Below are 25,234 nucleotides of genomic sequence, written 5' to 3'. Positions count from 1 at the left end.
GTTCGGAATGCGTTGTGTCTGACCTAGTGGGATGGAGAGGGGCGATGGAGTCCCGAGTGCAGAAGACAAGGGACCAGACTGGGTCATGGAGTTAGGGACACCTTTCCCCCAAAACGTGCCTTGGGGGCACATTCCAACTTTCTTGCTTTGAGGAGTAGAAGAGGCCAGATGGGGTTGTTCGGAATGCGTTGTGTCTGACCGCAGGCAGCATGAATTGCCTATTGTGTGTGAGGCTGATTGTGATGAAAATCAGGGTCTTGCAGGTGCGTCCACGAATATCCTGCGCTGGGAAGGGCTTCCCAAGAATCCTATCAAAGGTTTTGGTAGGCACACTTCCAGAGAGACATCACAGGACTCATCTCTTTCTGGGAAGGAGGCCTGTTGCTGCATTTGTCTTATTGACTTTCTCTTGCTCAGCATAATGGGTTTCATTAGCAAGCGACCTTGGAAATCAGCTTGCTACAGCTCATTCTAGAGTCTGCTCAGCTGGGGGCCCCCATCTAGAGAGAAGAGGAGATGGATCGAATCCCTGTGTCAGTTGGCCTTGTTTCCTGCCAAATCTAGGGGCGACCAGCCCATCACCCACAAATTGTCTGTTCCCCATGTGTAGCATAAACCGGGAGCTCAGCTTGTGGTGCAGCTCCTGAGCATGGCAGAAGTGCAAGCTCCAAGCCTGGAGATGCATTGGTCAACAGGGAGGCTTCTGGGAGCCAGGCAGAAGCAGCTCATCTGGCAACCATGCAGACACAGGGGTATCTCGGAGGGCTCTGAGGTTGCGTTGGAACGTTGGAGTGTTACCAGTCCCTCTCACCTGAACTTACAGTGGGTTCCCCCGAGTTCCAGACATGTCCGGATAAAATCCCCAGGTGTGTGATTTATTTGCAGAATTCCTTTTATTTGGAGGACTGCCTGCATTCGACAGAAATTGAAAGAATAGTGGGGAGGTCTAGATCCATGCCCTTGGTATTCCAAGATCTATTCTGACTTCCCTGGTGTGTTGCCAGATGCAGTTTCGATGCTAACGATTCGGGGATTCAGCGAACAGAGCAACCGAAGCAGCTCGGGTAGATCCTGTGTGTTGTCCCTGACCTGAACTCCATCTAGTGGGACCAATGCCAATTGGTAAAGTGAAGTGTGCCGTCAAGTCGGTGTCGACTCCTGGTGTCCACAGAACCATGTGGTTGTCTCTGGAAGGAGGGGTTTAACATTGCTTCCTTCCGCACAGTGTGAGATGATGCCTTTCAGCATCTTCCGATATCGCTACTGACCAATCAATGTGTGTCTGGGAAACATACCAGTGGGGATTTGAACCAACAACCTCATGCTTGCAAGGCAAGTCATTTCCCCGCTGCGCCACTACAGTTAGCTAAATTCAGAGGGCAAAGCTCTTGCCAGAGATGCACACTCAGTCTTTGAGAACGGCCAGGTCTTCTGAGCTAGGCTGGATCTCTCGGAGGACACCTGAGGGACGACGCACACCTGTACAGCAGCCAAGGCAGTTGGCTAGAGTCAGCATCTGGGACCACCGCCAGAAACAGGTACGTGATAAGCAGTGGCATCGTTTCCGACTTCCCTTAGGCAAGGCCAAGAGATTGGAGGCTGGAAAGGAAGACTCACAGCACGTTTTCAAGCCGACACTTTGGAGACGCAACTGCAGGTTGGCAATCAGTGAGGAATTGGTCCGCTCTCTCATTTAGAACTTTTCATGGATTCATCAGGCAGTGCACATCTCCAGCAGGCTGATTTTTAATAGGAATGTTCACAGAAAGGGCAGCAATCTTCCGTCTCTAACAGACAGGGAGGGAAAGGCTCTTCTAATACCACCTGAGAAGAGGCATCCCCCTTCGCTTTCCCTCAGGAGGGAAGGCCTCTTCCAATGCCATCTGAGAAGTAGTATTCCCTGGAGAGAGCAAGTTTGGTTTCTTGACACTGTTGTTTATGGCCCAATTTTATAGTTAATCCAGTTGTTGTTAGTTTCAATACGACTGCACAGAGTAGGAAATATGATGCTGGTTATTTTGAAAGCCCGCCCGCCAAAAGACCTCACACTAAATCTTTGATAAACCCTTAAGTGTGATTCCAAGAAGCACAAAGAGAAAAGTGAAGCACAAAGAGAAAAGTCTTTTCCAAGGGCAATTCAAAAGAGCACGTCAGGGTTTGCTCTAGAGGAGGAACAGGGGAGAATGTCCACAGATCGTTTCCCTTCTGCAGCACTTAGGGATGCTCAGAGAGGAGCTGCCCACACCATCCACGGATAATACCCACCACATGAAAACCCCAAGGAATCCCATGAGGACCATCATGGTTCTTTCTCCACCCTCTGCCTTGTGGGCTGAGCATACCAGCGGGGATTCAAACCAGCAACCTCTTGCTCCCTAGGCAAGTTACTTTCCCACTGCGCCATTAGGTGGCTCAAAGAAAATCACCACTATAAAAAGGGGCCTCTTTGCTCAGTTAGCAGGGATTAGTCTGGGTACTAGCTTATTCTTTATTTTTGTATGGCTCTGAAATAGTCATACAAAATATTTATATGCCCCTTGGAAAACTTCCGTTGCAAAGTGGCATATAAATATTCACCGTATTTGTCCAAACTTCTGCCTGCCCTGTCAACATCCCAAAGATGGAGCCTTCGCCATTACCTGTTGCATAGACTCAAAGTTCCAGACACGAATAGTGTTATCCTGAGACACAGTCACTAGCTGCTTCTGGAATCCCTCCACAGAGAACGCCAGCACAGAACCCATGTGGGAGCGCATGACCGTGCTGTAATCCCGAGACTGGATGTCCAGACAGCCCACGCTTCCACTGGCCGTCGTGCACAAAACCTTCAGATTATCTGGGCTGATGAGGACCGAACTCACTGGGTTGTTGTGCTCTGGGGGGAAATATACAGCACTCATTTTTGGATACAGACATTTATTTCGTTTTCAAGTTCTAGCAGCACATCAACTCACTGAACTGCCTGGAGAGGACATGCTTAGGAACATAGGAAGCTGCCATATACTGAGTCAGACCATTGGCCTATGTAGCTCAGTATTGTCTTCACAGACTGGCAGTGGCTTCTCCAAGGTTGCAGGCAGGAGTCTCTCTCAGCCCTATCTTGGAGAAGCCAGGGAGGGAACTGGGAACCTTCTGCTCTCCCCAGAGTGGCTCCATCCCCCGAGGGGAATATCATACAGTGCTCACACTTCTCTCTCCGATTCAAATGCAACCAGGGCGGACCCTGCTTAGCTAAGAGGACAAGTCATGCTTGCGACCACCAGACCAGCTCTCCTCTCTTAAGGAGTAGGGAATAACAAGCTTGCAAACACACACACACACCCCGCCCCAGCCAATGGTTTAATTTCTTGCTCAAGGGCCGAGTTAAGAGCTTATTTCCCCCCCTTCTGTTTAACTGCAAGAACCCTTCACTGGAGCATTTTTCTGCTTTAAATGGCGATGGCAGAAGATTGTAAGTGGGCATTCAGACTCCAGGTTGTTAAAAAAGAAACTAAAAGAAAAGCCTCTGAAGCTTACTCCCCCGAAGACGAGAGACTAGCTCAAAACACATTGGGATCGACTGTCTAATCCTGGGTGCATAATTTGGATTTTTTTTTTAGTTTTTTTTCATTTGGGGGGGGGGGGGTTGCATTTACATTCTGCTTTTCTTCCAGAAATGAAGTTCAAGGTGGCACGGATTAGGTTCTCAGGCACCAGCCCCTGCCAGTCAGTGCAGAGATGGTGCCGATTTCTCCGATCTACGCACCTGCCTCCAAGAAGACTTCGGAGAAGTCCAGTGGCCACAGGCGTACGTAGCCATCTTCAGAGGCCGTGGCACAGAAACTTGAAGAGAGGCAGATGCTGTTGAGTGCTATCCCAGGGCCTGGAAGAAGAAGGAGGCTGAATGCACCCAATCCCAAAGACCGACACCAGAGACCAAGCTTCGCTCCCACCCCGTATGAAGCAGACAGCAACTCAAGCAACAGCCATGAGGAAGTTGGTCCGGATCACCACTCCAGCCTTCTGGACAGGCCTGCTACACTCTTGCATTTGAATTTTTAGCAATTTGGGGGGGGGATTTCTGGGGTTCAGGGGTGATTGGGGGGGTTCCCCTTCTCTCCTCTTACTCCTCGTAGGTTGTATGGAGGGATTTTTCTCTATTTGTAACTGTATTTTGCTGTCGATTCCCCTAACCCCCTGCTTGCCATTGATTTCAATGGTTCAGCTCCCTGTCCCCAAAGGGTTCATAATCTTTTTTTTATTTTTTTTAAAAAGACATTTAAGACAGACACCAGCAACAGCCACTGGAGGGATGCTGTGCTGGGGACGGATAGGGCCAGTTGCTCTCCCCTGCTCAATAAAGAGAACCACCACTTTTTAAAAGGTACCTCTCTGTTCAGTTAGCAGGGATCCCAAACGGCAGTTGAATTCTTTAGTTTGGGGTCTAGGGGTACCCACATGCATAAGGACCCTGCCCTCTTTTTAAAAAGATACTCCCAATATACACAAGCAATCTATGAACACAGACATAACTTAAAAATAAATTTGTGGGCGGGGGGATGGGACACAGGAGGAGAAGGGATATATTATAAATGTCCAAGGAATTCACAAAAGCCATGAAAATATACATAAATTCTAACACATATCTCAACTCAGTTCAACTATTCCTCAAGTAGTCGGTCTTCATGGAGCAAAGTGTGGCCGCGCATGACACCCTCCAGCTGTTACAGGCGGCCCAGTGGATCCGTGGATCCATTCCGAATGTTAGGACAATCCAAGCCGAGTTATTCCATATAAGGAGGGCGCCTGGAGGAGATCCTTTGGAAGACATTTATAGAGCAGACGTGGCAAGAATATTAGCCAGAATTAAGGATCCCGGCACGGCCAATGGGGCCCCTGTGGTCCAGCGGACCAAGGCCAAGCCAAGCGAAATAGCCAGTAGCCTGGACCCGTGGTATCTCAGACACATGGGGCAACCCATGGACTATATGGCCCTGGATCCAACTCGGATCCTGGAAGTGACTACTCACCGGGGACTGCGTCCTTTTAGGAACACTGGAGAAGGAAAGGGGATCAAGGGAGAAGTAGCAGCCATTACTTATAGCAACCGGGCAGGTTCGCTACTAATAGATGGAGAAGGAAGCCACACCTGAGTTAAAGGTTTGCTTCTCCCGCCGGTGAGAGTGCTGGACCTCGGATGGGAGGAGGCGCCGGGCATTGCTGACGGCGACATTCTTATAGTCGATTTCCAAAACGTGACCACTGCTGCTGCAAACAAACCTGAAAGGAGAGAGACGGAACCACCCGGTGGCAATGACAGCAGATAAATATAATGTTATCAGGGCTGTTAGTATGAAACAGTAGATCAATCAACTAAAGCTTCCGTTGATTAATCTACGGCAGTTGGTTTAACTGGCAAGGCAATGAGTTAAGGGCACACATGTTCATTTTTGGAGACTCTTTTGGATCTTACATGTCCAGTGACCCAAGATCTGTCTCAACACAAATGTGTCAAGACAAGGAGCCCAGAGAGTTTGCATGATTATGGATATCCTCACAACCACCCTGTGAGGTAGGCTAGGCTAGCTGATAGACTGGCCCAGAGTCACCCAGGGAGCTGCATGGCTCAAGGGGGAAGTGAACTTGGGTCTCCCCAGTCCCTGTCCATTACACTCTAACCACTACACCACAATGGCTCTCTTGGTGAGCTATGAAACTAGATTAAGTCACCATCTCCAAGGCTAACCTACCATGCCAGGGTATTGTGAAGTTAAAAAGCACCATTCTGAGCTCCTTGGAGCAATGAGACAGAATGATAAATATCCAAGTGTGATCCACCATCTAGAGATGTATATATAAGGTGGTGGTACAGTCATCCCTTGCCAACCGCGGTTTTAAGTATCCATGACTGGGAAATTGTGGCAGGTCTCGCCAATCGCAACAGGAGTATCTGCAATTTGGCGAGATTTTTTTGGCAATCGTGGGTCGTCGTCCCCGTCCCCCCTGCAATTTTCTGGGCTCAGGGGGTGATTTTCGGAGTTCCCCTTCATTCCTCTTACTGACTCATGGCGATTTGGGGGAATTTCCCCGTTTTCAACTGTATTTTGTGATCCTTTCACGACCACAATTCCCCCAGCCCCGTTCGCCATTGATTTCAATAGCTCACCAAACGTGAATTTGCCAACCGCGAGGTTTTCCCGGAATGGAACCCTTGCGGTTGGCGACGGACGGCTGTATATAAATATGATAGGCAGAGAGACAGACAGGGAGAGACACAGATATTGAGTACGAGATTACTCATGTTCCCTCTTTGGTCATCCCAAGACCACGCCCTCCAGAACAGAGATGCAGATCACAGCCCCGCCTGAATCCACACACTATTCCTTTCTCTCTTTGTCAATCCAGGCTTTGATTATTAAATGCAATGACTAAAGCTGACACTCTCGAAACCCAGAAGCCAGCCTGGCAGCATCAACATCCCTCCAGCTAATTCGTCCATCCGGCAATGCTTTGAAGGTGGCCAAGCGGCTTCTTACAGGGTCCGGTCTTCCAGCTCACGCTCAGGGCAATGGCTCGCCTCAAAGGCCAGGTCGGTGAACTCCAGAGAGCGGTATTCGCCCAGATTCACTGGGCAGGAGCGCAATGCCCCACTCCGGACCCTCCAGAGCCTCACGTTGTCTCGGCCACACGACACCATCCTGTGACGAGAACAGCGGGAGGGAGAAGTTTAAGGCGGCCTCGTTTCTTTTTTTAAAGGCGAGGAATCTCACCCGATATTTGGTTGATTTAACGCACGTACATACCGCCCCATACAAAAACATCCCTGGGTGGTTCACAGTATAAAACCATTAAAACGTTAAAAACATAATTCAAACAATTTAAAATACAATAAAAAAAACTCTAAAACCAAAGCTTTAAAACTCTAAACTAAAAAGCCTGGATTAAAATACATGGATCTTTCACATGACAGAGGAGAGCTCAACTAATGATGCTAATGTTTTAATTGGTTTTATCTATTGTGAACCGCCCAGGAATTATTATTATTATTTTGTATGGCGGGGGTGGGTGGGGTATATAAGTGTGCTAAATAAATAAATAATAAATTCTAGCAGGTTCCCGTAGCGGACAAGCAGAAACGTCACACATGTTGCAGATTTGCATTCTGCAGCATCCTGATTGGGATTCACAGAAAGGCAGTGAGGCCGCCTCTCTCTTCCTCTCTCCCCCCATGCTGAATTTTTGTGGACTGAATGTCTGTGTTACAAAAGGAGATGTGAAGGTGGGGGTGTGGGGAGACTGGAATGGGGGGGGGAAACCACCGAGTTTTTTCCAGGGGGAAGAACCGCACCCTCCCCCCTAGGGATGTGCACGGAACTGGGAAGGGGAGGCTCTGCTTTAAGGGCGGGTGCACTTACCCCTCCCTCTGCTTTCCCCCCCGCCGACGCTCCGTGTTTCAAAAGTCCACCAGGGTGGCAGCGTAGCTCCCTGCTACCAATGTTTCCCCCTTTACCGGCAGTAGGTGGAAGTATCCAAAGTGCCTGCGCATGCGCGGATACGTCCACCTACTTCCAGTAAATGGGGCAACGAGGCGGCAGGGAGGTACGCTGCCACCCCGGTGGACTTTTAAAACACGGAGCGCCGGCGAGGGGAAAGCAGAGGGAGGGAGAAGTACACCCTTCCCCACCCTTAAAGCAGAACCCCCCTCGCCTTCGGAACGGTGGAACCGCCCGCCGTTTGAACCATTCCGTTGACATCCCGGACCCTACCCCACCCACCCTGGCCTTCACATCTTTAGTTCCCAACAACCATACTGCATGGCCCCAGGGCAGAAGGGGTCCTCACCTGCAGTTGTGAGAGTTGGTCTCGAATGCTCATCGCGGCTACTTTTGCTCAAAGGGGGGGTGGGGGGGAGGGGAATCTAATGTCTGCATTCTTTACCTGGTATCATCAAAAAAGGCAATCTTTAAGGTCTGGATGTCCACGTCCGTGTGTGCCTTGGCCAGCATCACCACCTCTCCCCCGTGACCCACCTTGGCAGTGTTCCACACAATCACCACCTGCAGGGAGAGGAGAAGGTGGAAGTGTGGTGTGGCAGGTGGCATGTTGGGGTTTATATCTATTTACTGATTTATACTTATATACTTGGCCCTGCGTCCGAGGACCCCCAGGGTGGTTAGCAACAATAAAATCCAATCCAACAAATATAAAAACAAAATAAAACAACACAACTCAATTTTTTAAAAAAAATAAAAAAAACCCACATTAAAACAGAACAAAACGTAGCGAGACATTTAAGACGAGCAGGGAGAGCTCACTGGCCAGAAGCCTGAATAAGAAGGGCAGTCTTCACTCGGTTCCTGAAGGCTGGGAGAGAGGCGGCCATGCAGGTCTCAGCAGAGAGCAAGTTCCACAGCCTGGGGGCAACCACCGAGAAGGCCCCGCGTACTCCCAGGCTGGGATGCAGGGAACCCCTCAGCCCTTCCCAAGCTGCCTCCAGCAAAACCCACCCTGGACCTTTCTTTGGCTCTGTAGAAATTCTGCAGCACACATCGGCTTCAGCAGCTTTACCAGGCAACAGCTACGGAGCAAGGCTCCCGCTCGGATTCTGGAAGACAGCTCAAGTCCAGCTATTGCTTGATTTGGCGATCTTCACACTGCCACCTTCAGGAGCATAAGCCGCCACCTATACGGAGCCTGGCCCTTGGCCCATGGAAGTCAGTCTTGGCTACACCAGGGGTTCCCCAATCCTGTGGTCCTCCAGATGTTGCTGGAGTAATGCATTGTAGCAGGGGATGATGGGCGTGGTAGTTTGACCACAGCTGGAGAGCCAAAGCAGCCTACCCCTGGTCTACACTGACTGGCAGCAGCTCTCCCAGGTTTCAGGCGGGAATCTTTTCTAGTCTTTCCCTGGAGATGCTGCCAGGGAGGGAACCTGGGAGCTTCGGCATGCAAAGCAGATGCCCTATCATTGAGCTATGGTCCTTCCCTGACTGGTGAGTTCTGCCCAATACCCCCAAATAGGTAACTGCCTTACCCCGAGTCAGACCCTTGGTCCATCTAGCTCAGCACTGTCTACACCAGGCCTGCTCAACTTTGCCCCCCCCAGCTGTTTCTGGACTACAACTCCCATAATTCCCAGCCACAGTGGCCAATAGCAAGGGATTATGGGAACTGTAGGCCCACATCTGCAGGAGGGCCAAAGGTGAGCAGCCTTAGTCTGCACTGACTGGCAGCGGCTCTCCAAGGTTTCAGGCAAGAGTCTCTTGCAGCCCTACCTGGAGATGCTGGGAGGAATTGAACCTGGGGCCTTCTGCATGCCAAGCAGACGCTCAGCCACTAAGCTATGGCCCCATCCCCAACGCTGGCATATACGGGTCTCCCACCCAGGGCCCAACCACATCAAGACCTGCTTAGCTTCAACAAGGTGGCTGTATCGTGCAGCCTTAGACCACGCCCTGGGACCCAGCTTTGTCTCGTAGAGAAGAAATGCTCATCCACTCACTGTTTTCCCATGTTTGTCCTTCCCTGTGCCACACAGGACATTTCCGTTGTAAGAAAAGCTGTGAAAAGAAGGGGGCGGGGGGGGAGGGAGAATAAGGTATCAAAACGTTAGTACTTTGGATCATCAAAGTCAGTTCTCCTCCCCCCTCCATATCATAGGAAGCTACCTTGTACTGAGTCAGACCATTGGTCTATCTAGCTCAGCCTTGTCTACCCAGACTGGCAGCGGCTTCTCCAAGGATGCGGGCAGGAATCTCTCTCAGCCCTATCTTGGAGATGCTGCCAGGGAGGGAACTTGGGACCTTCTGCGTGCAAGCAGGCAGGGGCTCTTCCCCTGAGCGATGGCCTCCTCCCCATAGAGGAAGATCTGACAGTGCTCACGCATGTGGTCTCCCATTCAAATGCAAACCACGGTGGACCCTGCTTAGCAAAGGGGACCACGCAGCCTTGCTCCCCCAAGACCAGCTCTCCTCCCTCTCAGGGCACTGACCTGAGGCAGGAGACGGAATGCATGCCGGTTTTAAACATGGAGAGGCCCTTGCCCGCTGGAAAGTCCCAGAGACGCACCACGCTCAGCTGCCCGGCCTGGGCAGATGCCAGCAAAGCGCGGTTGCCGCTGAACGCCAGTGCCGCCACCTGCATGGAACCGGACCAGGGTAGAGAGGGTCTCCTGTGACGTTTGCAAGCGGGACGGCATCTCCTTGCAGGAGAACCAAGTGCCTCTTGCATCGGAAGGAGCATCCCCTCTACTAAACCACCAGCTGCGGCCCTTTTCTCAAGCCTTACCTTATCCGTGTGGCCTGCAAAGAACCTCTGATTGCCAGTGTCAAGATCTACCGCTACGATGAGCGCATGGCAGGGATACACCACCGCGCCATCTGCAGCCCACAGAGCCTGGATGACAGAGACAAAGAGACGGACCTCTGTGGGGCCAGATGCTCCATGAGCACATGTGTTCACACGTGTACACACACACACACACACACACACACACACACACACACTGTTCACAAATTTTACATCTCTGGTGGCCAACCCATGTGGCAAGAATGCCAGAAGCAATACTGTTCTCTAGTGCTCAAATGGAGACAGTATAGTGTAGTGGTCAGGGTGTCGGGTGAGGACAGCCAACAACCTGGATGGCTTTAAGAAGGGTTTGGCTAACTTCATGGAGGAGAGGTCCATCAACGGCTACTAGTCGGAGGGCTACAGGCCACCTCCAGCCTCAGAGGCAGGATGCCTCTGAGTACCAGTTGCAGGGGAGTAACAGCAGGAGAAGGGGCATGCCCTCAACTCCTGCCTGTGGCTTCCAGCAGCATCTGGTGGGCCACTGTGTGAAACAGGATGCTGGACTAGATGGGCTTCCTTGGGTCTGATCCAGCAAGGCTGTTCTTATGTTCGGGGAGACCCGAGTTCAAATCCCCATTCGGCCATGAACCTCACCAGGTGATGGATTAAACAATATCCTGTACACCGCTGTGGGCTCCTTGGAGGAAGAGTAGGATATAAGTGTAGATAAATAGCATAGTTCTGCACCTAGTCCCTGCCCACAGCAGGAGCCTACATCTGCATAGAGGCTGTAACTACAGTAGCTTCAGTAGTCCAGTAGAAGTCACTTAGAAAGACCGCACCCCACTGCTCTCCCACAGAATCCTCTGCTGGCGGGAGAGAGCATTTAAGCTGCCTCCTCACACGTGCATGATCCAGGGATCCTCTAAAAACTCTCCAGAGCGGGGAAGTGCTTGACAGCCAGAAACAGTCTCTGTGAATGTCTTGCTGGGAAACCTGCACCCCTTTAAAACCCCACACTCAGCCCTCCACTTGCAAAAAAAAAAAAAAAGGATAACCCACAGGTTCTTGGTCAGAAAAGACAGTAATTAATTCCAGAGAGACCTTGAATGCAAGAGGCCCAGCTTTAAACTACTACCCCCGTCCCACACAGACTCAGCCCATTCCGTGAAAAGCGGAACACAGACTCCACACTTTTCCCTGGAAGCATGAAGTACCAAACTAAGCCCTCTTCTGACATTCTAAGTGGCAAGGGTGAGCAGGAAAGCAGGGAGGAAGTCCCGCCCACTCCCACTGTCACTCAGCCCCCACACCCAGTGATCATGCTTATGGAGCTGCTTGTCTGAACGGGGCGCCGCCCGTAAGCGTGATGGCCAGTGACCAATCAGGGTTGCAGCTCACGGAGTCAGTGCCGTAAGCGTGGCCATTGGGCATGGGGGGGGTGACTGACAGAGGGGGTGGGACTTCCCCCCTGCTTCCTCCCTCGCGACCAGCTCTCACGCTGAAAAGTATGTAAGGTCTGAAGAGGGTTCTGGATAAACACTGAAATGTACTGACCCATCTGGTGCTGCAGCCTCCAAACCCAATAATTCTCTTCAGCTTCAAGATTGGATCCGGTAACAGCTTCTGAAAAAACAGCCCACCAACAGACTCCGATCAGAATGCACGGAAGGGAAGATCCTCTGTCCAGGCCAGCACGAGGACAGGACTGAACTTCCATGTGCCTCCAGCTCTCCCGTGAGAGCAAGCAGCTCTTACATGCTTCTAAATACCAGTTAGGAACATAGGAAGCTGCTTTATACCGAGTCAGGCCCTTGGCCTGTCTTGGTCTACACTGACTGGCAGCAGCTCTCCAAGGTTGCAGGCAGGAGTCTCCCTCAACCCTACCTGGAGATGCTGCCAGGGATCGAACCTGGGACTGTCAGCATGATAATCCTACGATGGATTAGTGTCAGGACATCCTAAAATGGACAGGGAGTGCCCCCTGACATGCACTGGATCCTTCCTGGTATAGAATTTCCATACATTCCTAGGGCCATTTGGAAAGAACCAGTGCATGTCACGGGGCATCCCCTGTCATTCATTTTAGTACATCCCCTAGAATCTACATGATCAGATGCGTGGTGCCAGCCTAGTGGACTAGGAACATAGGAAGATGCCTTATACCGAGTCAGACCATTGGTCTGTCTTGCTTAGTATTATCTGTTTTGGTCCATCGAACTCAGGACGGTCAACACTACACTGACTGGCAGCAGCTCCTCAAGGTTACCAGCAGGACTCTCACTCAGCCCTACCTGGAGATACTGCCAGGGAGCGAGCCTCTGTGTTCAAGCTCAAGAAGCTATGAACTATGAATGCCCCTTGTTTAAATTAATCCTAAAACAGTGTTATCCAGCTGAATTGTGGAATGGATCAGGTCCTCCTTTGACTTGCTGCCTCCATGGGAGCAACATCCGCCCCACATATCAAGGAAGGAGTCCCCTGCTAACTGGGCAAAGAGGCACCTTTTGATGTTGTGATTCTCTTTATTTAGCAGGGGGAGAGCAACTGGCCATATCCAGCCCCAGCACAGGACCTCCAGGGGCTGTTGCTGGTGTCTGTCTTATGTTTCTTTTTAGATTGTGAGCCCTTTGGGGACAGGGATCCATCTTGTTTACTTATTATTTCTCTGTGTAAACTGCCCTGAGCCATTTTTGGAAGAGTGGTATAGAAATCGAATTAACAACAACAACAGCAGTAGCAACAACATTGACAATAAAATTCAGCCATCCCAGGTCCTTGGGAAGGACTCGATGTCTGGATAAAACAAACCAGTCAATAACACCTGTCTGACTGTGTAAACAACAAATAATAATATCCACAGCTCGTAGCCAGGGAAGGAGATCCAGAAGCCACTGAAGGCAGCAGAGAAGAGTGTAGGGCAGCATTGACTTTCAGAGGCTCAAAGAGCCAGTTCGGAGAGCCCCAGGAGGCCTTGGTGTAGGCACGTCTATGAGCTCAGATAATCTCTTCCAGGAAGTATGAAGACAAGACAATGAGATTTCTGTTTAAAAGTAGAAGAGCAAGATCTGTTTTCTCACCGTGCAGCGAGCCGATTTCTTGGTGGAGATCACATTTGCTCCCGTCACTTCTGGGTATACATTCTAGAGACACAGAGAATGCATGAAGATGTCAGACGAGTTCAACGCAGTTTGGGGAAAGAGACTTCTTAAAACTTCTAACCCCTTTTTCTCTTAGCAACCCAGAGCAGCTCACAAACAAACAATCATCATTAAAGCAAGCCGTAAAAAAAAAAAAACAATACAAAGATCCACAGTCACCCATACAAGCCACCCACAAAACAAACAGCCTGCAGAAATAAAGCAAGAAGCTAAACAGAAGAGCCACCTGTTTACAAATCTTATTTATTTGTTATATTGGCACACTGCCCCAAATTGATTTATTTCTTCCACTTATTTATTTATATCGATATCTATGTAAACTGTTTTGATAACTTTTGTTGAAAATATAAAAATATTTGTCGTATTCACATCTCTGGGTGGTTTACAACAAACAAAACAGATCAAAACAGACATTGAAACGTTAAACCAGTTTAAAATCACAATTCTAGTTTAAAAAAAAAAAGCTTGGGTGAATAAATGCAGCTTAAGAGAAGGCTGTCTGGCTCCCAGACGAAAATATTCGTTTTCATGTAACTGGCATCACCACCCAAAAGCCCCTACTTCTGCTGTACGTGTGCTGAACCTCAAACAGACCGGGGTACCCAACGCAGGACCATCAAATATGACTGCAGTACATGAACAAGCCTGTTAGGGAGGCACATTCCTTTAGGTACCTTTAAAGAAGATTTTTGGCCTGGGGGAGAACCAGCATCTTGAATTTAGCCCAATCCCAAATAGGTAGCTAACACAAATCAATGAATCCTCAATCCTCTGCCACATACGCATGATCATTAGAACTGATTTTAACTCCCTGCTCGTGGCAAAGAGCCAGTCTGAACCATATACCACAAGGCTTCACCACTTTACAGTATGCAAAAGGGCAGCTTCTTCTCAGGGCCTGCCATTTTGATGGCCAAATCACTTCTAGAGGAACATTTGCTGATGGAGGAGGAGCTACTGTGGCTAAACCGTCATGTGTATAGTCCTTGTGGAGAGCCCTAATTTTTAGAGGCATCAGAGGTGCGTTCATGTCAACTAAGGAAAACACTGATATTTCTCTAAGAGATTCGCCAGGGATACTTTTGTTTCTATAGCGGAGAGGAGAGCTGGCCTTATGGCAGCAAGCATGATTTGTCCCCTTAGCTAAGCAGGGTCCACCCTGGTTGCATATGAAGGGGAGACTTGATGTGTGAGCAGCACTGTAAGATATTCCCCTCAGGGGATGGAGCCGCTCTGGGAAGAGCAGAAGGTTCCAAGTTCTCTCCCTGGCAGCATCTCCAAGATAGGGCTGAGAGAGATTCCTGCCTGCAATCTTGGAGAAGCCGCTGCCAGTCTATGAAGACAATACTGAGCTAGATAGACCAATGGTCTGACTCCGTATCTGGCAGCTTCCTATGTTCCTATGAAAGTGCCTTCTGCTGAGAGAACATGCCCAGGGAGAAAAGGTGGGCTCAGTATCCCAGATCACTTCTCCAATCTATTTTCCCTGTAACTGCACTGAAAGCTTTCATCAGCTGTAACACAGGCTCTCAAAGGAAGCCACCATAATTCCTAGAGCGGCAGTAGCCATCTTTTAATGCCATCTTTAACCACCCAGAGATGCAAGTTGGGGGCAGTATAAAAATATATCAAACAAATAAATAAAATAATGGCAGATACCATATTTACCCAAATCTAAGAGGAGGTATCCCCCAATTCTTTCCTATTAAAAAAAAGCGGGGGGGAATCTTAGATTCAGATTCCTCTTTCTTTTGAATAAAGGCAAGTAAAACCTGTTATGAGCCTTTATCTTTTAAGGCATTGACTTGCATTCAGAGTTGCCTTCTATCTGAATAAATATGGTAGCATTTCCCTAGGAAACAAGAAAGATGGCCACACTTTTATAACGCCCTTGGGAACCAGCATACGAGCTTTCCCCATCTGACGGCCCCGTTCCAATCAAAAGTGAAAGCAAGCTGTAGATTTGTTAGAACAGCGGTCCCCGTATATGAAAAAGTCCTGGCATTGCTATGGCACCCAACGCTGTTGCTCACCTGATCAGAATCAACCCGGACCGTGTGGACAGTGACATCCCCATTTTTGTGGGCGTAAACATGAATGCCCCCGTCATCACCGGAATCGTCTCCATCTTGCAGGTCTTCCCTCCAACAGGTCTGGTCCTCGGGATGCACCCTTGATAGAGGTTCGGAGGTCGTCAGGTGAACCCTGGGAATGGTCTTTGTCAGAAGCAGAGACTGGCGAGGAACCTGAGAGGAAGAGAATTATCAGCAGCAGCAGCAGCAGAGCAGGGCAAAAGGCTTCTGCATACCAAGGAGGATCGATTCAGAGAGTGGTCCAGAGCAACTCCCATAAATGGCTTCCTAGAGAGCAACCAAAGCTCTCCAGCTGCTTGCTGAGTTTTGGAATTCACATGGTCCTGGGTGGAAAAGTAGCAACCAAGGCCTACTCACCTCCTTGGGGCTGGTAATTTGTTGGATGAGAGACACTCTGTCCCGAACTGGCTTGCTCAGGGTGACTTCCTTTGGAATCTGGGCAACAGGATCGTCTTGTACCAGAGCACCTGGAAGGCGGAGGAAAAGACATTCAGACATTGGAAGAACTCCAGGAGAAACTGTATCCATTGAGGAGAATGATGATCAATCATTCTCGGGTCCACAGCAAGCACATTTTGCCACGATTAGGATAATCAGAGGTGAAGGAATTTTGGCTCAGTCTATCAGCAGAAGGTTTCAAGTTCCCTCCCTGGCTTCTCCTGGCTTCTCCAAGATAGGGCTGAGAGAGATTCCTGCCTTCAACCTTGGAGAAGCCGCTGCCACTCTGTGTAGACAATACTGAGCAAGTTGGACCTAGGGTCTGACTCAGTATATGGCAGCTTCCTATTTTCTGTACTTACCTGTATCCAAGACTAGGTCCTTTCCAGGTTCTTTGATGTTAGAAAGTGGGGATCATCTTAAACTCAAAGTCCTCTTCCTTTGGGGTAAATGCAAGTATAGCCTGTACTTAACTTCTCTTTTTTATGGGATTTTCTTTTAAATACAGAGTCGTCTTCTATTCGGGAAAATATGCTACACTAGTGACTCTCAGAAGCACTGCAGAAGATTTCTGCAGTACCGCAGAATTGTACAAGATGCTGAATTATTAATAGTGCCAAAACTGACAGATAACAGGGTGTGTATCTGATCTAAACAAAGCCTATGTGCATAAAAGAAGATCAAAGGTACAGTATACAAAACATGCAATCTATTTATTAATAGTAATATAATGACCTAAAAATCTCAATCAGAAAAAAATATGCTCAGTGATTACCCAAAGTACATAATCCAATATTATTATTCATGGTATATAATCAATGATTTTAATAAAGACTCTTCATAATTGCAACATGTGGCTGTATACTCCAATTAACTTGTAGAGCCTTTATCTTTATAGGGTATGCCATAAAGTTGATTCTCGCCAAACGCATTTCGATTCATAGGAACATCGGAAGCTGCCTTATACTGAATCTGACTCTTGGTCCATCCAGCTCAGTATTGTCTACCCAGACAGGCAGCGCCTTCTCCAAGCTTGCAGCAGGAGTCTCTCTCAGCCCTATCTTGGAGATGTTGCCAGGGAGGGAACCTGGAACCTTCTGCCTGCAAGCATGCAGGTGCTCTTCCCAGAGCATCCCCATCCCCAAAGGGGAATATCTTACAGTTCTCACACATGTACTCTCCCATTCAAATGCAAACCAAGGCAGACCCTGCTTAGCAAAGAGGAAAATTTGTGCTTGCTTCCACAAGACCAGCTCTCCTCCCATAAAAGTGGGAGGAGATTCGAAAAAAGGAGACCCAGAGACACAAGTTTGGGGCAGTATAGAAATATTTTAAATAAAATAAAAAATAAAACAAACAGTGTTAACATTAAGAGGTCCCTTCCCACCAGTCTGAGAATTTCCCCTTTTACCCACTGCCTTGAGAGCAGCCTAAAAGAGAGAGAGAGAGAGAGAAGCGAGGACAATCAAGATCCCTGGAAATTAACTGCCCCGTCGGTCATGGAGGAGTCAGAACTACAGCACACAAAGAAGCAGGGCTTGTTCTTTCCTTTCCTGTTATTTTCACAGCAAAAAAAAAAAAAAGATCTCCCCCACTCCTTGCACAGCAGGTATTGGTAGCAAATAGGCACTTTAGGGGGAAACAGCTGCTGGAGGGGGTAATTGTTGCCAGGAGCTAACCTCCAGTTCAAAGCATCATTTGCCTACCTGCAGTATCCAAAGCGCCTTTTTGAATAGAATCAAACGGCATCTTAGTTCCATCTGAAGGAAACCTGAGCAAGAAGTTCAGAGAACAAGTAATTAAAGTAAGTAAATCCTTTACGGTGGTCTTTGACCCAATGTAATATAACACGGTAGCAATGTAATGCAGGATGTGATAGAACAGTAGATCAGAGAGCAAGAACACCGTGTACTGTATTTACCTGAATCCAAGACGAGGTTTCCCCCAAGTTTTTCAATACTAGAAATCAGGAGGTCGTCTTAAATTCAGAGTCCTGTTCCTTTTGAGGAAATGCAGGTGTAGCCTGCAATTAACCTCTACTTTTTAAGGGGGGTCATCTTAAATTTAGAGCCACCTAATGGCACAGCGGGGAAATGACTTGACTAGCAAGCCAGAGGTTGCCAGTTCGAATCCCTGCTGGTATGTTTCCCAGACTATGGGAAACTCCTATATCGGGCAGCAGCGATAGAGGAAGATGCTGAAAGGCATCGTCTCATACTGTGCAGGAGGAGGCAATGGTCAACCCCTCCTGTATTCTACCAAAGACAACCACAGGGCTCTGTCATCTCCAGGAGTTGAAACCGACTTGATGGCACACTTTTCCTTTAAATTCAGAGTTGTCTTCGATTCAAGTAAATATGATAGTACTTCAGGCAGATGCTGTACTACCTATTTACGCAAATACAAGACAACTCTGAATTTAAGTGGAGCCCCTTAAAAAATAGACGTCAAATACAGGTCATACCCTTATTGACCCCAAAGAAAGAGGACTCTGCATTTAAGCTGACCTCCTGATTTCTAATATCAAAGAACTCAGAAAGAACCTGCTAGTAAGAGAAAAACAAAGACCACTGGAATTCTATGCAGAATTTAGAAAGCATACCTAATGTAATCGTAGAGATCGTGCCACTCCTCGCCTTTCGGCACGGGAAACGCCATTTCTCGTGGCATGGGGGAGATGCCACGTAACGCCACTTTGGAACGCTGGGCCTCAAAGTAGTTCAGGCCTAGACATAGAGAGAGGCATGAAGGTAACAAAAGCCTCCCCAGCAGAACTGCAGCCATTGCTACAAGTTTCTGCGTCTCCGCTTCTGTGGAAATAGCACTCGCTTTAGAAACAAAAGCAAAATATAGGAGCACAGGAAGCTGCCTTCTACCGAGTCAAACACTTGGTCTAACTAGCTCAGTACTGTCTACCCAGACTGGCAGCGGCTTCTCCAAGGTTGCAGGCAGGAGTTTCTCCCAACCCGATCTTGGAGATGCTGCCAGGGAGGGAACTTGGGACCCAAGTCTGGTAATTTTGTCAAGAGTCCATTGTCTAGTTCCTAAGTTTTGGGGCTGGCCTGTAGATTAAAAAAAAATTATAAATAAAAATTTAAGGCCTGGTCTGGGGCAATCACCAAGAAGGCCCTGCATGACAAATGAGCTTCAGTGGGCACTGGCATATGGAGCAAAATCCTCCTGGCAGATCTTGTCATTCACCTGGGAACAGGAGGCCCTTAGAACACCCAGGACTCAAATCCTTTGGGTTTTAGAGGTAATAAATCAGCACCTTGAATTGTACTTGGAAACAGACTGGCATGGCTTTAAGCAACCATAAAGACAGTGATCTTTGCACACGCCTTCCTTAGCTCTCACCTGGGTCAAAAAGCAAATCGCTAGTGAACAGGTTTTTCACCAGCAAGTTGGAACAGAGCTTGACACTCTTCAGATGGCTGTAGCTTCTGTTCAAGTAGAGGGAGAGAATGTAACGGAGGTCCAGCACCAGGCAAGTCCAGCGCACGTTAGTGGGAGCCAGGCCCACCAGATCTGAGGGTCAGAAACACACCAAACACATCCCAAACTTGATACCGATGCATCACACACTAAATCCCAAATCTTACATGTGGAACGGCCACCATCATCCATCCCACCTCTTATTTTCATAGGAACATAGGAAGCTGCCTTATACTGAGTCAGACCATTGGTCCATCTAGCTCAGCATTGTCTACACAAACTGGCAGCAGCTTCTCCAAGGCTGCAGGCAGGAGTCTGTCTCCGCCCTGTCTGGAGATGCCAGGGAGGGAACTAGGAACCTTCTGCATACAAGCAAGCAGATGCTCTTCCCAGAGCAGCTCCATCCCCTAAGGAGGGGAATATCTTACAGAGCTCACACATGTAGTCTCCCATCCAAATGCAAACCAGGTTGGACCCTGCTTAGCAAGCGGGGCAATTCATGCTTGCTACCACAAGACCAGCTCTCCTCCCTCCCTTTACATATTTCTAACCAGGGCACCGGCTACGAGTCTCGATTACGAGGAAGATCCCAATTCTAACGTCAACTCAGCCACCACTTTCCTAGCTGGCCTTAGGAAACCCGTTAAGTTCTCCACTTCAGTCCCTTATCTACATGGCAAAGGAGACAATCAGACAATCTGCATTACAGGACCATATAATCCATGAGCCAGGCTGGGGTCGTCAGTACCATTTGGGGGGGTGAGGAGAAAGCTCCTGGTGATTTTTGACTAATTATAAGAACAAGCTGAACCCACACATCCCACTCGGCCTCCCCCCACAACCCCGAGACTTTGCTCGGCCTCCCTCCCTCGCCGCTTGGCCTTTCCTCATCCCCTCCACTCGCCCTCGGACCCCTGCCCCACCTCCCCACCCCCCCCCCGCATGGAAGAAGCTTTCACCACCATCTCCTCTGCCAGCGCCCTGTCGTTGCCCCATGGCAGCGGAAAGGATGGGCAACGAGAGGGCGCTGGCAGAGGAGACGGTGGCGAAAGCGCCTTGCATGGGCCTGCCCCGTTGTATGTGAAAGTCCCGCCCCCATTTCCATTGGTCGCGGCTGCCGCGGGGGCAGGGCTTGCCACGCACGACCTGAGTGTATTATATAGAGAGAGATTGTTAGGATGACGTACAGGAAGGGAGCTCAAATGCTCTTTTAGATGCCTCTTTGCCCTGCTAACCGGGCAAAGAGGCATCTTTTAAAAAGTGGTTATCCTCTTTATTTAGCAGGGGGAGAGCAACTGGCCCTATCCACCCCCAGCACAGCACCCCTCCAGTGACCGTTGCTAGTGTCTATCTTAAGTTTCTTTTCCCCTCGATGGTGATAAACCCTTTGGGGACAGGGAGCCATCTTTATTTATTATTTCTCTATCTGAATGTAAGTTTCGCTTTGGAAACCTGGGTTGAAAAGTGTTATATAAATATTTGTTGTCGTGTCTGTTGTTGTAGACGCCAAGTATGAATATTTGCTAGTAAACAAAGCTCAAGAGTTCTGCTTCCTGTTCTGTTTCTCAAGAGTTCTGTTTCTCAAGAGTTCTGCTCCCTGGGCAAGATCGACTCACAGCCTGATCTCTCAGGGACCTTCAAGAGCCGCATGGGTCCTGCGGAGCAGATCAGAAGGCACGCGGGGCTTAGTGAGTGAGCAACCAACCCCGGGACAGTTTTAGCCGATCTTCATCCGCACCTTACCTCGCTTGGAAGCCTTGGCTGTGCTCTCGTGGACCGACCCTTTGGCAGCCCCACAGATAAATGGGAACTGCAGCCAGGTAGCTGTCGACTTGAACTCTTTAAAGAGGTTGGAGAAGGAGATGCGGACCACCTGGCTGTCCTGGAAATGAAGACTTGCAGATTCAATAGAGACATGCTCACAAGCGACAGCTCTTTCACTGCAAACACCCTATATAGCAGAGTTTCTTAACCTTGGGCCCCCAGATGTTGTTGGACGACAATATTTAAAATTACAAAAGCTAAAAGGCCTGGTTAAGAAGATGAGTCTTGAAAGATCTTTTAAAAAACCGCTAGAGATGGGGAGAGTCTTATGTCAGTGGGATGCGCTTTCCAAAGTCCCGGAGCGACAACTGAGAAGGCCCGTCCCTGAGTGGCCACCAAACGACTTGGAGGTAGCCACTAACGGGCCTCCCCTGACGAACGCAGTGGTAAATAAATAAGTATTTATTATTCCTCTATGTTAACCGCTTTGGAAACTTTTGTTGAAAAGCAGCATATAAATTGTTATTGTTGTTAAAATAATTTGGGAACCCTGAACCCAACACTGCCTCTTCTGTATGGCAGAGGCCTCTCTCAAGCTATGAAATCCAAACTCCTTTTGACTGACTGAAGGTGCTGGGGACTGAACCCAGGACTTTTTGTGTGCAAAGCAAGCACTCTGTGATCAAGCCATCAGAGAGTGGTGTCGCCTTAAAGCTCCAGACACCCCCCTCTTGCTCAGGCACCCATGCCACTGGCCACCAATAGTTGAGAAAGAAACTCACACCCACCTCCGTGGCAACGTCCAGGTGCACCACAAAGTATTTGGTTGGCATGGGCTTGAAGAGGATGTACAGGTAGCGACCAGTGAGGCCCAATGACTGTGTGCTGGTCTTGGGAAGCTGGAGGTAGTTACTGGCAGGAACCGAGCCACTGATACGATACACGGTTCCTCTCAGAGTCTTGTCCTGGGGAGAAAGGAGAAACAGAATCAAAGTGCTTTTCGTCCCCCAGAGGAAAGAAGAGACCCAAATCTCTTCTGGTGTAAAGACCAGGTGTATGAGGAGTCCAGGGCTCTGTCTCCAAGCTGTGGAACAGATCTCAGCTCTGTGGAGTCTGTATGGCACTTCATACAAGCCCTATTCAGACATTGTGTTGAACTTATATTCAGTTGTCTCTATACACATATGTGTTTGAGCGTGAATGATTCCATATAGGAAGCTGCCATATACTGAGTCAGACCATTGGTCCATCTCGCTCAGTCTTGTCTACCCAGACTGGCAGCAGCTCCTCCAAGGTTGAAGGCAGGAATCTCTCTCAACCCTATCTTGGAGATGCTGCCAGGAAGAGAACTTGGAACCTTTTGTGCTTCCCAGAACGGCCCCATCCCCTAAGGAGAATACCTTACAGTGCTCACACCCATTCAAATACAAACCAGGGTGGACCCGGCTTAACAAAGGCGACAATTCATGCTTGCTATCACCAGACCCGCTCTCCTCCCCCTAGGTTGGAAATGAAATAGACCAAGAGCAAGACAATCACAGAGGAATCAACTCTCAGCTAGGGAATGAACCAGAGAGCAGGATAGGTTGTGACCGTTTCCTCTCTCCCCTCAAGTGCCAGAGCTTCAAAGAGCTCATATGCAGCTGATGGGGCTGCACCTGGCCACCTGCGGGCTGTTTTCTCTCACTACAGGTGATCAGCTGAGAGACTAAGCCCAGGCCTCCTAAGAAACATCAAGAGCCTTCAAGTGTTCTATGAAAGAAGCTTTGGCCCTACCATAAAGGTTGTCACGTCTCCATCTTTGGTGGATCTTTTCCATTCCTCCACTTTAAAATGCTTGAAGATGTTTAGGTACGGATGCTGCCACACTGCAGAGAAAACACGTCAGTTAAGCCACAAACCGCCATCAATGTAACTCCAGCTTTGTAAGATGCTAGCTCTGACTTCAGAGTCGAAGTGAATGCTGAGATTTCAAAGTCACCGGCCAAGGAGTAAGAAATATGACCAGAATTTGAATTAGGGTGCTATATAACAGGATGGCAAAATGTCCCTTAATTTCTTTTGCTATAGATTTTGAAAAAATACATTTCAAATTATCCAGTGTTTATCCCACAAACCAATTGACGGAAATAAGTAAAAGCAAACCACCAATTTGCTCTTGTATTTGCATTTCTCAAATGGTGATAGACAAAATATACAAATGCTGCTATACATAATGGAAGAATCCTTAAAGCTGTCTCTCTAGCAACTTAAACAGGTACATAATAGGTAAGTAATAAACAGATAAAGCTTTCTTCCAAGGACAGTGGGGTAAACCTGGCTTGTTGGATTTCTATCTGTCAATCAAATGCATAGGAGCCTTGTCAGAATACTTATTGCTCCTTAGCAAGGCTCCTAACAAATACAGGACAGGCAACAATCCAACATGTCTCTTTATTAGCACCTACAACCTCATCCTGCAACTAGAGATGCCAGGTGTCGAACTTCGTATGCTACAGGTAGCAGGAGAAGCTACACTGGTTGGATTTGTACCTATTGTGCCATTATCAAATGAGTCATTCTTGTTCCTAGCAAGGCTCCATAACAAACAGAAACCCAAAACACTATATTTTTACTTTTTAGAGATGGGGGAAAGCAATACCTGCTGGGTTCATGCAATTGTCAAATGAATCATTGCAGTTCCTAGCAGGTCTCCTGTGGAATAAATAGCTGCATGGCAGGTAGGAACCCAGTAGATGATGCCTCCTTGCATTTCTAAGGGATAGGGGAAGCTACATCCATTGGAAATCTGCCAGTCATGCCACTGCTAAGCAGATCGCTGCTGTTCCCTGCAGCAGGGCTGTCACACATGCTTAAATGGGCAGAAATCCAACAGGTGGTATCCAGAGAGATAGGAAACATTCTTGTTTGGGCTAAAGAAGCAGCCTCTGAACATAGCACGGGGAAGCTTATTCTCCATGCATGCATGCATGCATATATATATACACGCACACACCCAGGGATAGTGAGAAAGAGAAAAACAGGAGAGGCTACACCTGTTGAATACCTGCCTGTTGGGCAGCTGTAAAATGCGCAGGCCCCCAGCCAGAAAATAACAATGAACATATGGGAAGAAAAGCAAATTAGAAGAGTGGAGCCAGCCCTGCTGGAGAAGTACCTACCTTTAGCCATGATCGACCGGCTGAGCTCTCCCTTCGCGCTTCTGCCCTTGAAGAGCCCGCCCAGCCTCCCACCACCATAGAGTCGCCACACAGAGAAAGGAAGGAAGGGCCGAGAGGAAGAGACGAAAGGGCCTCTCTAGCGCAGCAGCCGCGGGCCATGGAGCGAAGGAAAAGGAACAGAATGACGCAACTTCCGGTGCCCACTTTGGATGCCGCTCTGGGCGGACAGAGGCTCTCTATCGGCCCATCGTGGCCCACCGGAGGCTCCCTCTGGCCGCGGTTGGATTACAGCACCCAGCATTCTCAGCTCCGCTAATTTGCGGCTGGGGCGTGCTGGGAGTTGTAGTCCTCCTGCAACGACCGCTGGAGATTTCATTGAAGTTAAATTTAGGGCCCGATTTGCATTTCCAGTTGTTTCTTTGCAGCACCGCCGCGGAACTGATTATTGCTGGGGTTCAGTTTCCTAGGAGGGGCTCAATAAAGAACGGACCAAGCGTCCCCTTTAACAGAGCTCCTTCGCTTCTTCTAAGTCTTCTCCAAGATAGGACAAGATTATTATGTCTTTTAATAGGACAAGATTTTTTTTATTGAATAGGGCTGAGAGAGATTCCTGCCTGCAACCCTGGAGAAGCTGCTACCAGTCTGTGAAGACAATACTGAGCTAGATAGACCAATGGTCTGACTCAGAATATGGCAGCTTCCTATGTTCCCATGACATAATGGACCATGAGGCATCAGTACTAGAATGCTGACTAGCATTGATTTTCCCAAGTTATAATTGACTTCCAAAACAGGGGTAAGCCACCTTGGTTCTCCAGCTGTTGTTGAACTACAACTCCCATCATCCCCAGCCAGTTTACTGGGCTGTAGGTGGAGGTGGTGTTCAACACCACCTAAAGAACCAAGCTTACCT

The 25,234-nt window shown here is 48.7% G+C and overlaps 1 protein-coding gene across 1 annotated transcript in view; it reads right to left on the bottom strand.

Annotated features, from left to right (window-relative positions):
• Positions 1–24,685, bottom strand: part of WDR90 (WD repeat domain 90) — a 63,964-nt gene extending 39,279 nt beyond the window's left edge. The window contains exons 1-19 of the mRNA XM_053276957.1: positions 24,322–24,685; positions 22,937–23,028; positions 21,949–22,125; positions 21,140–21,278; positions 19,319–19,489; positions 18,564–18,687; positions 17,668–17,732; positions 15,881–15,990; positions 15,464–15,676; positions 13,350–13,412; positions 11,827–11,895; positions 10,267–10,374; positions 9,971–10,116; positions 9,482–9,539; positions 7,918–8,036; positions 6,516–6,677; positions 5,129–5,259; positions 3,746–3,862; positions 2,640–2,875 (exon numbers count right to left, since the gene is read on the bottom strand). Coding sequence (XP_053132932.1) covers positions 2,640–2,875; positions 3,746–3,862; positions 5,129–5,259; positions 6,516–6,677; positions 7,918–8,036; positions 9,482–9,539; positions 9,971–10,116; positions 10,267–10,374; positions 11,827–11,895; positions 13,350–13,412; positions 15,464–15,676; positions 15,881–15,990; positions 17,668–17,732; positions 18,564–18,687; positions 19,319–19,489; positions 21,140–21,278; positions 21,949–22,125; positions 22,937–23,028; positions 24,322–24,331 — 2,310 coding nt within the window. The 5' untranslated portion in view covers positions 24,332–24,685. The remainder of the gene's footprint in view (positions 1–2,639; positions 2,876–3,745; positions 3,863–5,128; positions 5,260–6,515; positions 6,678–7,917; positions 8,037–9,481; positions 9,540–9,970; positions 10,117–10,266; positions 10,375–11,826; positions 11,896–13,349; positions 13,413–15,463; positions 15,677–15,880; positions 15,991–17,667; positions 17,733–18,563; positions 18,688–19,318; positions 19,490–21,139; positions 21,279–21,948; positions 22,126–22,936; positions 23,029–24,321) is intronic.
• Positions 24,686–25,234: the final 549 nt, after the last annotated feature.

The sequence above is a fragment of the Hemicordylus capensis genome, chromosome 13 (assembly GCF_027244095.1).
Source record: "Hemicordylus capensis ecotype Gifberg chromosome 13, rHemCap1.1.pri, whole genome shotgun sequence".
NCBI lineage: Eukaryota > Metazoa > Chordata > Lepidosauria > Squamata > Cordylidae > Hemicordylus > Hemicordylus capensis.
Note: the sequence above shows the minus strand (reverse complement) of the source record. Positions and strands in the feature narration are given on the sequence as shown.